We start from the raw sequence: 14835 nt of genomic DNA on the forward strand, positions 1-14835 counted from the left end.
CTATCCTTAAGAAACTTTCTTTGCAGGTAGGTGTTCATATGTTACCCTTTTCTGTGTGTACCATGGCATGAAGAAAACTGGGTGAAAATGCCTTAGAGATACCTAATGCAATCATCTCATGTTCTACATAATGAAACTGGGACCCAGGGATACCCCAGTAAATGTAATTACAGGAATACAGTACAGGTGTATTAACTACTGTGCTGGTGCTTTTAGGGTTTATCTGAAATTGCATTAACTCTTTAATATCCTTAGGGTATCAGTTACTTCACCATTTATATCTCTAAATAAACAAAATTTAGTTTATAACTGCTCACTTGAGAAGATCTGGAATGAGGTTCAAGTTTAATTATAAATGTTAAATTTGAATTACTCCCTATATATTCTGTTGGCATCTATGTAAGAGCAAACATCTGCCACATGTTAACCTAAGAATGATCCAATCTTAAATTTATGCTATTTTCTTAATTCAAAAAATAGAACTGTACACAGCAGTTTTTGTTTTTTCTTAAAGCACTTAGTTCTATAAGCGATCTTTCATCAAAATTTTTGGTCTTTGGTATAGCACAACTACTTGAACATTGTTTTGTTCAGATGTATTTAACCAATCTTGGGAAAAAATAGGACATTATTCTTTTCATCTCAGGAGTAGTTCTTTAGAATACTGTCTTGGACTTGTCACAGGTAAGAGTCTTTCCTTAATCATGTAGTAATTTTTCTCAGTCTCATTACTATATATATTTTTTGCCTATTTATCTCACTCATTTACTGAAATAAGATGGCCTGTTTTATGTTATTAATAGTAAATAATGAAAAGGCTTCAGAAGAAGAGGATAATAACCAGTTTTCAGAACTTTGTATGCTTTAAGTGCTGATTAAAATATTTTTTAAGCATGAGCCCTTTAGAGAAGATTCAGCCATACATCTTGGTAGGCACAAATGAAGATAGTATGGCAGTTGTGTGTGGAAAAGGCAATAGATGTGATTTAAAGGTTGGCGTTTGAACTAAGTAGGGTCCGTCTTTGCAGATGTAACCAAGTTAAAATACGGTCACACCAGATTCGGGTGGGCCCTAATCCAATGACTGATATCTTTATAAGAGGGAAGTCTGGATACAGACTGACACAGAGGGAGAATGCCACTTGATGAAGGAGGCAAGGTTTGGAGTGGTGCAGTCACAAACCAAGACTGCCAAGGATTGGCAGCAACCACTAGACATTTGGAAGCGTCTTCACTTGGAACCTTCAGGGAGAGTGTGGTCCTGCCAGCATCTTGATTTCATACCTTTAGCTTCCACAACTGTGAGAGAATAAATTTCCGTCGTTCTAAGTCACCCAGTGTGTGGCATTTTATTAAAGCAGTCTTAGGAAACCAATACAGTCTTAAAGGCAGATATTGTAAATTTAACTTAGAAACTTAAGTATGACAGAGGAACTACAAGCCAAATTTTAAAAGTGTCTAGGAGGAAAATTTCCATATATGATAAACAAAGGATTAGCATCTATAATACATAAAGAACTTCACAAACCAATAAAAAGACTATAATTAGGCATTTTACTGAAGAAAAAATACAAATGGTTAACACATATATGAAATGGTTAACACAATTGTAATCTAGAAATATAAAATAATACTGTGTTACACACATTCTACAAAGACTTAGTGAGGTTTTGTGTGTGTGTGTGTGTGTGTGTGTGTGTGTGTGTTTAGGGAGGCAGGGAGATTGGTGATATTCATTATTGGTGGGGGTATTTGTAAAGAGATACTCGTACACTATTTTTGAGAATTTAACTTGGTACACTGATTTTACAGGTCTAATTTCACAACATATTAAAACATAGTACCTTCTCCCTATCTACCTAACAGAAATACTCTCACATATGCACAGTGAAGGATGATGAGGATTTATATTTGGCATTCTTAGTATTTGTTTAAAAAATGAAAAAAGAAACAGCCTAAATGTCCAATAATAACAATGATAACATAAATTCTGTTACACCCAATAGAAGAAAAAAATTATAGAGCAGGTGTACTGATCTGGCAAGATCTCTAAGACACTTTTAAATGGAATGAAAAAAAACCCAACTTGCAGAACAAGTATATCAGTTATGTTGATGCATAAAGTTATCTCTGTATGTGTATATAAATAGCTTTAACTACACTGAAAAAGATCTAGGAGGATATACCTAAATATTACAGTGTTGCTAAGACTGATAAAGGCTGATCTATATTATTCAAAGGGAACTTTCACTTTGATGTGTTTGTTTGTATTTGTTGTGGTAACGCATTCAGACATCTTATACCTTAAAAAAATAAAAGCATCACTTACATGGCAGCTGTACTCTTTCATGTTTGGATCATTGCATATAATCTAAAGTTTGGCATTCAGAAATTCACCTTTCATTTTTGCGTGTATGCATCTATATATGAAAGGTGAATGTATGTATATGTACATATATATGTATATACATACTTCACCCAAATTCCCCAGTTGTTAACATTTATCACATTTGCTTTTCTCTTTCCCTCAGCCATGATCTTATTTTTCTGAACCATCTGAGAGAAAGTTTCAGATTTATCACCTCTAACTTCTCTAGTGTGTTTTCCCTCCAAAGAAGGACGCTATCCTGTTTCTATGTACATATAAAAATAGTTTTATGCATTCTAAACATTCAGTTTTGTGTGTTGTTTTGCACTTGCTTTTTCCCCCTAGCATCCTCTCCAGAATGCAGTTATCCAAATCAAGAAACTAACATTGATACAACATTACCTTGTAAACCACAAAACTCATTCAGATTTCGCTAACTTTCCTGGCAATTTCTTGTCTCCTTTTTCCTTTCTGGTTCAGCATCCAATCCAGGATCATGGTTATTGACTTTTTCTTTTCATATCTCTTTAGTTGTCTTCAACTGGAGTAGTTAGTTACCCAAGCTTCCTTTGTTTTTCATCACCTTCACAGTGTTAGAGTAAGGCCTTTCCTTGTGTTACCTTTTTTTTTTTTAAAGTTCTCCATTTGATGTTTCCTTGTGTCCAGATTCGAGTCAGAAACCCCTGGCAAGAATAGTAATGTTCTTCTCATTGCACTGGTCAGATGTCACCTGGCAGTGACCTGCCCCCCATTGGTGATGTTAACCTTGATCGCCAGTCAGTTTTGTGCCTGCTAGCTTTCTTCACTGCAGAGTCACCATTTTCCCCTCTGTGAATATTTTATGGGGACATCCTCTGAAACTATGCCAATGTCCTTTTCCTTGTCAAACCTGTACCCGTCAGCCCTCATTCACTGATGGGTCGCACCTGAATCAGCCACCACTATGATGATTGTCAGATGGTGATCTATATGGACTTGGGGGATCCTATATTAGTAATAGATTACATTAACAACCTGTTGAATATCACTGTGTATTTTGTTGTTCAAACTGGTTCGCTTTTGTCCAGTGAGAACCCCTCCAAGCTGGCTTCTGTGTCATTTGTCAAGCCTCCATCATTCATTATGCATGTCCTTACAGTGGTAGGCTGAATAATGTTCTCCCAAAGAAGGCTACATCTACATCAAATCCACCTGGATTCTCTGGGTGGGCTAGTGTAATCACTAAAGGGAGAGGGAGTGGGCAGGAGGATCAGAGAAAGGAGAGAAGGAGATGTGACAGTAGAAGCAGAGGGTCAGAGAGGATGCCATGCTACTGGCCCTTGAAGGGGCCGTGACGTTTTAACATGGGGAACAGTACTTCTTTTCTTTTTACCTCTTGCATATCTTGCATGTTGTTAGGAAGAAATCCAAACATTTTGTAGCCTTGCATGTGTGTGGTGGTGTTTTTTTTTTTTAAGTCAGAAACTAAGCTACGTTTTCCAATTATTTTTTCCCTTCTCTTCTTTAATTCTTACACTGTGTTTTTTATAGCAGCCTACAGATGGATGTATCTGACCTTCACTTTTACTGGAGCCACTTTGGAAAACTTATTTTAAGTATAAAGCAATGTGCCTTTTATAAATGTTGTGATAAAGTAGGGAACTTATAAAGACTTGCTTAATACTTACAGATAACTTTGGTGGTTACATTAAGTAGTTTGCAGTGTGACAATACAGTGTTTAAGTAAGAGTCAGGAGCAAAGTGTGAAATCATCTGAACCATCAGGCCCATCAGTTGCTATTGTTGTGATTCCATATTTCCTTGACTATAGACCATGTTTCTGGGACAACCAACTGATCAACTTGGATGTTAATCCAAAGCTTCCTCAAACGAAGGTTCCAAGGATCTTGTTTTATTTTTATTATTTTTTTTTAGGATATATTTTTGAGAGAGAAAAGCACGTGCGTGCTTGCATGTAAGTGGGGAAGGGGCAAGGACAGAGGATCCAAAGTGGGCTTTGTGTGGACAGCAGAGAGCCTGATGCAGGGCTTGAACCCGTGAACCATGAGATCTTGACCTGAGCCAAAGTCAGACACTCAACCGTCTCTCTCTCAAAAATAAACATTAAAATAATTTTAATAAAAAAATAAAAGAGGCCCTCCTGGAGATAAGAAATTGTTACAAGTATAAATTTTGGATTCAGCCAGATTCAGGTCTAAATTCTAGAAGTGACACTTCCTGGCTGGACAGCTATGAGAAGGCACTTAATTTCTCTAAACTTTAGTGTTTATTTCCAAAAAGAAGATAGCAATGTCTTATAGGGTTGTAGGTATTAAATGAGAGAATGTACAAATGCTACACAGGTAGTAAGTATTCAAAAAATAGCTGATATTATTAATAAGAATTATTTCATGGGCACCTGGGTGACTCAGTGGTTTGAGCATCTGACTCGATTTCGGCTGGGGTCATAATACCAGAGTTGTGGGATCAAGCCCCACATTGCATTGGGCTCCGCACTGAGTGTGGAGCCTGCTTGAGATTCATTCATTCATTCATTCTCTCTCTCTCTCTCTCTCTCTCTCTCTCTCTTCCCCTCCCTCTACCCCTCTCCCCCACTCTCTCAACTTAAAGAAAAATGATTTCAGTGCCTAGAGTAATTTATTAGAGTGCAAAGCAATTTCTTACTAATCCTTACATTAATAACAGACCGCAGTTATTTTCCACTCTGTGCATTCTTTGTTTCTTTCAAGAAATTTTAAAGTGTACATGGAGTTAATCAGATTACATTTAGCAAAATATCTAGCAAATAAAGAAATACACTAATGTTGTTACTAAAGTGGTATATTATCCTTCAGGATTTTTTCTGTATTTCAAAGTGTTTCAAAGATGCCTAAATGTTTCTAAACAGTGATTGGATTTTGATGTTAGCTGACAATATAAAAATGGCTACAATTAGGGTTTGACACTAACCTGGTTATCATGTAGTTACTTAAGTTATAATTTAACTTTGGTGAAATAGTAATGATTTTTGTCAGTTTTAGTAGTTTCTATTGTAACGAGTCTAGAAAGGAGAAAAGTGTATTCAGATGTATCACGACTTTATTATTAAACATTTTACATCAATGAATATTGCATAGTGATGGGATCTTGATTTGGTTGGTAGAAAACAGATAAAATAAGAAATGTAAGATCTCTTCTTAAGTAAGACTGGCCAGATTACTATTATTTATTTCACCATAATGGCAACATCTGCCAGTGAAATTAAAATAAAATTTCCTCCCTAAGGAGATTCTGCCTGCTCCAGCTAAAGCTGTGTATATACAGAGAATGCCAGGAAATTCTGACATATTGTTGGAGCAAACACTTCAAAAATATCTTGTGTTTTTTTCTGTTTTAGCAACTTCACTGTGTGGTGGTTGGAAGTGAAAATGCCAAGCGATATTTTGAAGCAGTTCAAGGATCAAAAGAACATCGAGGAGAGCTTTTTGGGGTTTATAATCTCTTCAAACTGAGGTCCCAAGGGTCTTGTCTTACGAGGGACATCCTGGAGGTGTGAAATTACTGCCTGAGCTCTTCAGTAATATTTTAAATACATTTTTTTCCCTCAGGAAACTTCAAATATAATTGCTGCTACCTTTTCAGAGAACTTTGGGGTTTTCTTAGCAAAAAATGCCTTGTGTTTAGAATTTCTACTTTTAGAAATAGGAAATGAATTATTGTATCTCTAAGATTTCCCCATGCATAATTATAAATAATGTGTACACACAAATACAGATACATATAGTACACAGTATATGACCTCCCAGCATCATTTTCAGACTGGCAAAGAGAAATATATTATTTTGAAAACAGCTGCTAAGTCAGGAACTTTAAAAAAAGAGAGAGAGACTTTCCTAAATAAACAAAATTATAAAATGTGTTTTGATTAAAAGTTACCAAATACTCCCTGAGATGCACTTTCATGTCTCATAGAGATTTTTGTTTTCTGTTCCCAATAAAAATTCCACACCAATATTTCAAACTCTCCCAGTTGTGTTCATCCTCAGCATACAGATGTTTCTTATTCTTCAAACAGAAATTTGTATTTTTTTAAATCCCGTAAATTCTTTGATATACCAGAATACTACGGATATTAACCTATTTTCCATTAGATATTGACATGAGTATCATAAAATCCTGGAACATCATCTTTATCAACTTCCTCTTCATTTAGATGAGGAAAATGAGCCTCAGGAAACTCCAGGGTATTTCCCTTAACTTTTTAAAACCTTCGTGTACTTGATTGATTTAGTCAGTTTCATAAAAACAGTTTAAGAACAATTGGTCCCTGTCCTTAAAGAACTTAGACCATTTTGATGAGAGGTGAAAGAGAACACTTACATAATGAACATGTAACATCAGTAAGCATGGTAAGCAAGATGGCTAAGTGTAAGGCGTGTATTGTATGTGTCCGGTGAATATTGCAACTATTATACAGTATCTGATGTATACTGATAAATTTTTATTTTATAGTAACTATTTGATTTGAATTGAGTGGCCCAGTGAAAGTCCCCCTGTCCTTATTCGCCTGACTCAGAAGAGCATGTGACTCTTGATCGCATGTGAGCTCAAGCCGCATGTTGGGTATAGAGATTACTTAAAAATAAATAAATAAAAATAAAGTTCCCCTGTCTTTTTCTTGTTTTGAATATGCTGTCCATTTCATGGACTTCTTCCTTTCCCATTCCTCTTTTATAATCAGTATTCCAGTATTCCAGGCCACCCTCAGATCTTACTTCCATCTCAGAGTACTACCCAATGTACCAACTTATATTTTTCTCATTTGAAATGATTATCTATAAAATATGTTAGCATTATTTTACTTATCCTGTTTTCTCTCATTTATCAAATAGTTGAGTTCTCTATTTTAACAGAATAGCAACCTATTCCTTAAGCAAATGTTAGGTTAAGACATTCAGTATGACAAGTTATTAAATGGAATGTTCTTGTTTTCTGGTTGTCCCAAGTATATCTTGTTTCTACTCCAGGATTGTTTTTGAATGACAGGGCTCTCCGTGTCTTATATTTTACTTGTGTTAAGATGTGCTTAACTTCTTGTTGGGCACATTATCAGCACCCCAGTATTAAATTAAATTTTGAATTAAAATTGCTCATTTGTTATCAGTAAGAAGTTAAAATTATTCAGGCCAGGTGCTTACAGGGCAGTTTCTTCCTCTAAAAAAAAAAAAGTAAAATTAATAATAATATACAATATATTATATTAATAATATTATATAATATAATATATTATTAATAATTATTATATATTATTATTATTATTCAGGCATCATTANTTCATACTGCTTTTGGCCAAACAATGTTTTAAAATATTCTAAGCCCTGTATAATGGAAACATATATTACAAAGTGAAATAATTACTCTACTTCCTGTGATACATTTTTAATTTTTAAAGGTTGTAGAAAATCACTTTTAAAATGTTTTAAGGTTTAGACATTTTAATTTATAGAACACTTTTAACCTGATGATTTCCAGGAATTCTTTTTTTTTTTTTTTTTGGTTTGGTTTTGGGGTTTTTGTTTGTTTTTTTTTTTCTTTTTAGTTTATTTACTTAACGTCAAATTATTTAGTTAACGTACAGTGTCAGTAGAACCCAGTGATTCATCACTTACATAAAATACCCAGTGCTCATCCCAATAAGTGCCCAGGCAGTTTAGTTCTACTTTGCACTAACTTTGTTTCTATATCACGGTCCCCCTTTAGAGATAAGTATTGAGAGCTAATTTCACAAATATTTATTGAGTATATGCGAAATGTCAAGTACTATACATCATAGAGCTAGGCATACAGAAATGAATAAAATAGACAAAAGTTCTACCCACAAAAAAACTTACATTCTATTTTTTGGAAACAAATAATAAACAGAAAAAATAATGATGCGTAGAGTTTATTCTGATGACAAGCTCTGAGGATAAAAATAGAGCAGGTAGAAGATGAATAACTTCCGGAGATCTAATGCCCACATCGTGATTATAGTCATTAACACTGTATTATTATATACTTTAGAATTGCTAAGAGACTAGATCTTAAATGTTCTCACCACAAAAAAGAAATGTATCAAATATATCAAAACATTTTATACACCTTAAATGTACACAGTGTTATATGTAAATTGTATCCGAATTTTAACAAATAGAGCAGGGAAGGGAAATAGGGAGATTATCAAGGAAAGGGCATTGCAGTTTTAGATGGAGTCGCCAAGGAACCACTCATTTAGAAGTTGCAATTGATTCTTTGAAGAGATGAAAAAGGAAGGTGTATTTTACGCAGAGGAACAAATGCAAAAGCCCTGCAGGAGGAACCTGCCCAGCATAATTTCAAAATGGCAGAAAGGCCCTAGTGGCTGGAGTGGAGTGAGCAAGAGAGCAAGAGATAGGGCTGGAGAGATGAAAGGAAGCCAGACGGTGCAGGAACTTTGAGTGAGACAAAAAGCAATTAAAGGGTTCTGAACAGAAGAAAAACACAGTTTGCCCTATACGACCTAGTTTAATAGTAATAATTAGGCTATTGAAGTACAAAAGCGGAAGCAAAACGCCAGGTAGGAGGATACTGCAATAATCTAGCCAAGGGATGATGGTGATTTGGACCAGAGAGATCGTGGTGGATGGTGTGAGAAGTGGTTGGAGTCTATATATTACTCAGGTGGTGCTGACAGGATTTGCTGATGGATTAGATATAGGGTATGAGAAAAAAAAAAAGAAGAGTTAAGGATGACACAAACATGGTTGGCCTGAGAAACAAAAGACTGGAGTTGCATTTACCTTTCACAGGGGAGTTGCTACACAATTCAGGATTTCTGGTGCTCCCTACTCCATCTGTTGTAGCCGTTTGGCTTCTGTTGAAAGGATAAAGTTAGTACTGGGAAGGAGACCCCCCACTCCCTTGCAGTAATAGCCTTTAGGCATTGAGAGAAAAGATCTCAAAAAACTGTCATTCTCAAGTTCTGTAGGGGAGATTCTCACTTGTTGCCCTGGATACCAGGTGGCTGGAATTATGCCACTGGTACATATGCATATCCGTAAGCTGGGCATTTGTAACTCTGGTGATAGTAGTAGTATTTCCTCTTGTTCAGTCAATAAAGCCTTAAATAGAAAATAAATTGATTTCCTTTTGGAAGAGAATTTAATATTCTAGAATCTAGGCCATCAAATACCTTTCCTGAATGATATACCAAAAGCTTTAAAAGCATAAACACTGCCAAAGGATGTAGCAAGCCTGTTACACAGGCTTAAGATTTTTTTTTTTTAGTTTCATATTAGATGGGCCTTTTCATTTGGTGTCTATTTCACTAAAGGAATCAATAAATATATTTTAATGAATATGAACAATAAATACACTAGTAATATAAGATAGAATATCAAGTTCCCAATATTCAACATTATCTGTAGTGTTTGAAATGTTGATAATATGTCCTTACCATACCTACTATGTAGACATAGTAACTATGGGTATCGTTACTAGGTAAATATGTAACATTTTTTTCATTCTCCCTCCCTTACTAGAACTTTTAGTGGAGTTGCCTGGAAAGTATTTCTATCTGAAAAAGAAAGTTTAAGACAAGAAATAAGTGTACTTTTGAGCCCAGCACACTTCCATTGTACCTCTCTACTATCTAAAATTTATGAGCATTTTAAAATGTTACATAAACTGTATAGGAGTTTATGTTAATTAACAAAATGGAAAAATAACATTAAGAAAGCTAAAGCAGGGGCACCTGGGTGGCTCAGTCAATTGAGCGCCTAACTTTGGCTCAGTTCATGATCTCACAGTTTGTGAGTTCGAGCACAGCATCAGGGTCACTGCTGTCAGCCTGTCAGTGCAGAACCTGCTTCGGATCCTCTGTCCCCCTCCCCCTGCCCTTCCCCTGCTCATGCTCTCTCTCTCTCACTCAAAGAATAAATTTTAAAAAACAACAACAACATAGAAAGCTAAAGCGGTGCTCACTTGGGCAGCACATATACTAAAATTAGAACAATACGAGATTAGCATAGACCCTGCACAAGGATGGCACACAAATTTGTGAAGCGTTCCGTGTTAGAGACAGAGAGAAAGCAAGCTGCTCTCAGTTTGTTTTTCTTAACTCCCAAGTTTCAGCATGCCATTGCTATTGTTTATTTGGTTGTTTTTACCCCGTAGTTTACAACTCTTGCATTTTTTTTATAGAGAGAAGGCAAAGTAGAAGCAGGGATCATGACAGCCACAACATGGTTGAAAGAGGAGCCTCCAGTACACAAACAAGAAACGGTAAGCAATTTTTTCATCTGTAGCCTACCACCCCTAGAAAACATGTACTGGGACAGTATTAAGCTCTTTTTCTTCTTCTTTATTTTTCAATGTGTAAAGAAAAAAGTCTTTGAAAAACATCAAAGATACAAAGCTGAGGACGATTAGTAAAAATGATAATTTAGGTGAATTCGGGGCCCCTGGGTGGCTTAGTCAGTTAAGCATCTGACTTCAGCTCAGGTCATGATCTCGCAGCTTGTGAATTTCAGCCCAGGGCTCTCTGCTATCGGGGCCGAGCCCACTTCAGATCCTCTGTCCCCCTCTCTCTGCCCCTCCCACATGAGCATGCATGTGCCCTCTCACTCTTACTCTCTCTCTGTTTTAAAAATAAATGAACATTAAAAATTTTTTTAAATAATTTAGGCTAATTTAACATTTCATATCATAAGAACACATTCGGGAACAATCACCAGTCATTTGCATCCAAACTGGAATTTTAAGTATACCAAACTGTAAATCCAAAATTAAATACACTGTATAGGTGACCAATCCAACCTAACTAAATTTTTCACTAAACAACAAATTAAATAGAAAAATAGTAATCAACTTGTGTTTAAGATTATTAAATCCAAACATCAAAATTATTCTCTAACAGATATTTTGTGTCCCTGATCTTGTGATCTTTCTGGTAGTTTGTCATCTCACACACTACAAAATCTATATTGTCATCATAAGCCTCTTCAAAAGTAAAGAATGCACATGTAGGTTTTTTGATAATTTTGTTATTGTTGCTGGATTTTTCTTGCATTTAGGGATTTAAGTGTAAATTCATACCAGCTTAATGATTTGGAATACGGGTGACTATTTTTCTAACTTAGTAGAAATACATGAATATCAAATGCTAGCAGAGGTATTACTGGATTTATAAAAAGGAATAATTAATGGATAAAAGTTTCCCCAAATCATTTACTAATAAAGCCTCAGCTTTAAGAAACTGAAGGATATATTCAGCTCCAGTTGATGTAAAAATAATAAATACTGGATTTAAATTTGTAGCAAATTTTACTTCAAAATATCTAAAATATTTTCTTTATTTCTGATGGACAAGATCCTATCAGATTTTATTCTTATTTTTAATCTATTAGAACCATTTTCCAGTTATGAATTCTTTACTTTGTTAATGCCTGCAAATTTACCTTTTTCTTAAAGTGTGGTTGGAAGTATGTGCCGGACCATGGAAAGCAATGAAGTTGTGTACCTTCTCACTTTGAAGACCAGAATCAGTCCCTGAATCTTGGAAGCTGACTGCTCTTCTCTGTTTTCCTTATAGATAATTTGATTATATCATATTCTGTCTAAACTTTTATTTATTTTGGAAAGTTATTCAACTTGAAAAAAGAGTTTACCAGACTATAATATTAAATCGTTTTCACTTGTTTATTAAATGTTGTACTTTTAGAAAATACCAAATGGTATCTTAGTACATAAGTTATCTTCTGACCAAATTTCATTCCCTTGCAGTGTGACAGATTTGATATTATCTTGACATTTTCTAACGTTTCTGTGACTACTTCTTTTGTAGCCTAGAGAGCCTGACTGTCAAGAACACAGAGGTCTGGAACAGCCTGCAGAGTTGCCGTCAGAAGAAGCGTGTAATCTCTGCAGTGATTTTAGTGATGATGAATCAGTGGGAAACTCAAGAATAAAGACTGCTAAAAACAAAGCCTCTGACTCCAGCAAAGTGCCAGGTTCTCCCGGACAGCTTACCTTACTCCAGTGTGGTTTCTCTAAATTGTTTGAGACAAAATGTAATACAGTTGAGGAAAGTGATGGACATCTTGCCTCTGATGGTGAAAGTTCTGATGAACAGCCCATACGTCTTTCAACAGAAGCCAAAGACATTAGTTATCAGAAAAGCTGTAGCTCTCTTAGTATTTCAAAACATCAGAGATTAGCTAACTCCCTCAATCCAAATGAAAAACATATCTTTGATAAAAGTGAGAACATTTTAGAACAAAATATTTCTTCTGAGTCTGATGATGGGAACAATTTTAAAAATAGAGCTGACCACCATTGCATTTTACAGAACGTCACAGAATCAGAAGATAGTGATGTCGTCTTTCCCACACAGTATATAACTCAGAGATGTGACAAGAATGGTGTAAAGTTTAAGCCACTCATGGATGGATCTGAAGGTTCTGAAACAGAACATCCTGTAGAAATAAGAAATAATGGTGATGATAGAAAGACTGATGTCAAAGGAAATAAACTAATTTCAAAGCAATTAAATCCTGAGAATGTGACCCTGAAATCTATTATGAGAAGAAAAGGCAGTAGTGATATTAGTGACGAGTCTGATGACATTGAAATTTCCTCTGAGTCCAGAGCAAGAAAGCAAAGACCTACTAGTTCTTTGAGGTTTAAGAGAAAAAAGAAAGATAAAAAGGAACTTCACACTTGTCCTAAAACCATGAAGAAAACGAATCAACTGTATGCAGCAGATGGGGATTGTAGCCCTCAGGCTATCGATGATTTTTCATCCTCAGATGATGATTTAACTGTTCACCACATCAGTTTCTCTAAACAGAGCCATGCACCAAAAACTGTAAAAGATAGGATCGGTTTCTCTTCAAAATTACCTAACCACAAGAAAAATAGCACTTTGATACCAAAAAAATCAGTGAAATTTTCAAATGAGAGAGTTGTCAATCAAGAGCAAATGTATGAATCAATGGATAAATTTTTAGGTAACTGTAGATACATTTTGGAAACTTTACGTTACATATTTATTTTGTGCAAATAGTTCTGTGAAGGATTCTTAAATTAGCTTGTAAAACAGCTCTGTAATCCAGATGCTACACCGAGGCGCAAATGAGGACATGGGTGGGTGGCAGGAGAAAGGGGAGACCACCTGGGTCAAGGTAGAGAACTTTGTCATCCACCCCAGGACTCCCTCCACGTGCCCCATCTGAATCACAGCCCATCCCCCCACCCCCAGACTTCCTTTAGTTTTGACCTCTAGGTAACTATTAATTTAATGCTCCTCTTCAGTCCTTCTGTCAGTGTCTCTCCTGCCCATTTGGTTGTCAGAAGCTTATTTTCTAGTAGCTCCCTCAGGAAGTGCTCGTGAGAATAATTTTCCCTGAGATTCCTGTTGATAACCCTTTGTGCCCTTTTATACTTAAAAGTCATTTTTGCCAGATATAAAATCATTGGCTCACTCTTTTCTGAAATATTTTAAACATGAGGCTTCATTCTCTTTTGCCATGAAGTTTTGTATCACATGTTCTTTTTCTTCCCCCTTGATGCCCAAAGAATTTTTTTTCTTTCTATTCTTGCCTAGTAAATTTATGACATTGTGTTTGAATGTTTAACTTAGTTCTACTTGCTAAAACAAACTACTACAGACCGGGGGCCTTAAACATTTATTTCTCATAGTTCTGGAGGCTGGAAGACCGCTCTGGATGCCAGCTTGGTCAGGTTCTCGGTGAGGGCCTTCATCCTGGTGTGTGGGAGCTGCTGCATCCCCGTGTAGTGGAGACAGAAATCGCCTCTCTTGTGTCTGTCTTTGCAGGGGCACTAGTCCCATTCATTAGGGCTCTGCCTTCATGACCTTATTATCTCCCCAACACATTCAGTCTGTAGCACTGTTTGTTATTCTGGGTCAGGGTTGTCGTAATGTAGTTTCAATTCGGTTTTCATTTCAGGAAAGCTTTCTTGTCCTAGTATTTTTACTTACCTTTTCTATTCTTTTGCTTTGGCTTTTTTCTTCAGAGACTCCTGGTATTCAAATATTCAGTTTTCTTTGCCTGTTTTCAGTATTTGTCACGTTATCTCAAGTCCTTTCTCTCTCTTTTTTTTTGTTTCTTTTTACTTCTTAAAAATACCCTTCCATTTCTCTTAAAGCAGTAGTTGTGTTAATTCCCTCTACGTTCCTTCTAGTTTAGTCTTCATTTCTGAATTTTGTTCAACTTCTAAATTTTTTCTGAATCCCGTCACCCATTTCTGAGTTATTCTAATTCTGACTTAATGTTGTTGGTTCCTGTAGCTTACCATTTTCTTAATGTCTTTTACCTTGTTTGGAAATCACAATTTTAATTTGCTTTGTGAGCACACGTTTCTGGCATGTTTTCATTCTGCTACTTACTCTTTTTTTCTCTCACAATAATTTTTATGATATTTGATCCTCTTGCTCATTTTTATAGAAA

The 14835-nt window shown here is 35.7% G+C and overlaps 1 protein-coding gene and 1 non-coding gene across 2 annotated transcripts in view; both read left to right on the forward strand.

The window, feature by feature from the left end:
- The window catches only part of ERCC6L2 (ERCC excision repair 6 like 2), a 131612-nt gene that overhangs the window by 82697 nt on the left and 34080 nt on the right, over positions 1–14835 (forward strand). The window contains exons 14-16 of the mRNA XM_077749488.1: positions 5745–5897; positions 10568–10648; positions 12210–13374. Of these exons, the coding sequence (XP_077605614.1) occupies positions 5745–5897; positions 10568–10648; positions 12210–13374 (1399 nt within the window). The remainder of the gene's footprint in view (positions 1–5744; positions 5898–10567; positions 10649–12209; positions 13375–14835) is intronic.
- Positions 10341–10443, forward strand: LOC144219564 (U6 spliceosomal RNA). The gene has a single exon (XR_013331454.1). It is a non-coding gene; the product is annotated as a U6 spliceosomal RNA (small nuclear RNA).

Source organism: Crocuta crocuta, unplaced genomic scaffold (assembly GCF_008692635.1).
Source record: "Crocuta crocuta isolate KB4526 unplaced genomic scaffold, BGI_CrCroc_1.0 scaffold99, whole genome shotgun sequence".
NCBI classification, from domain to species: Eukaryota; Metazoa; Chordata; class Mammalia; order Carnivora; family Hyaenidae; genus Crocuta; species Crocuta crocuta.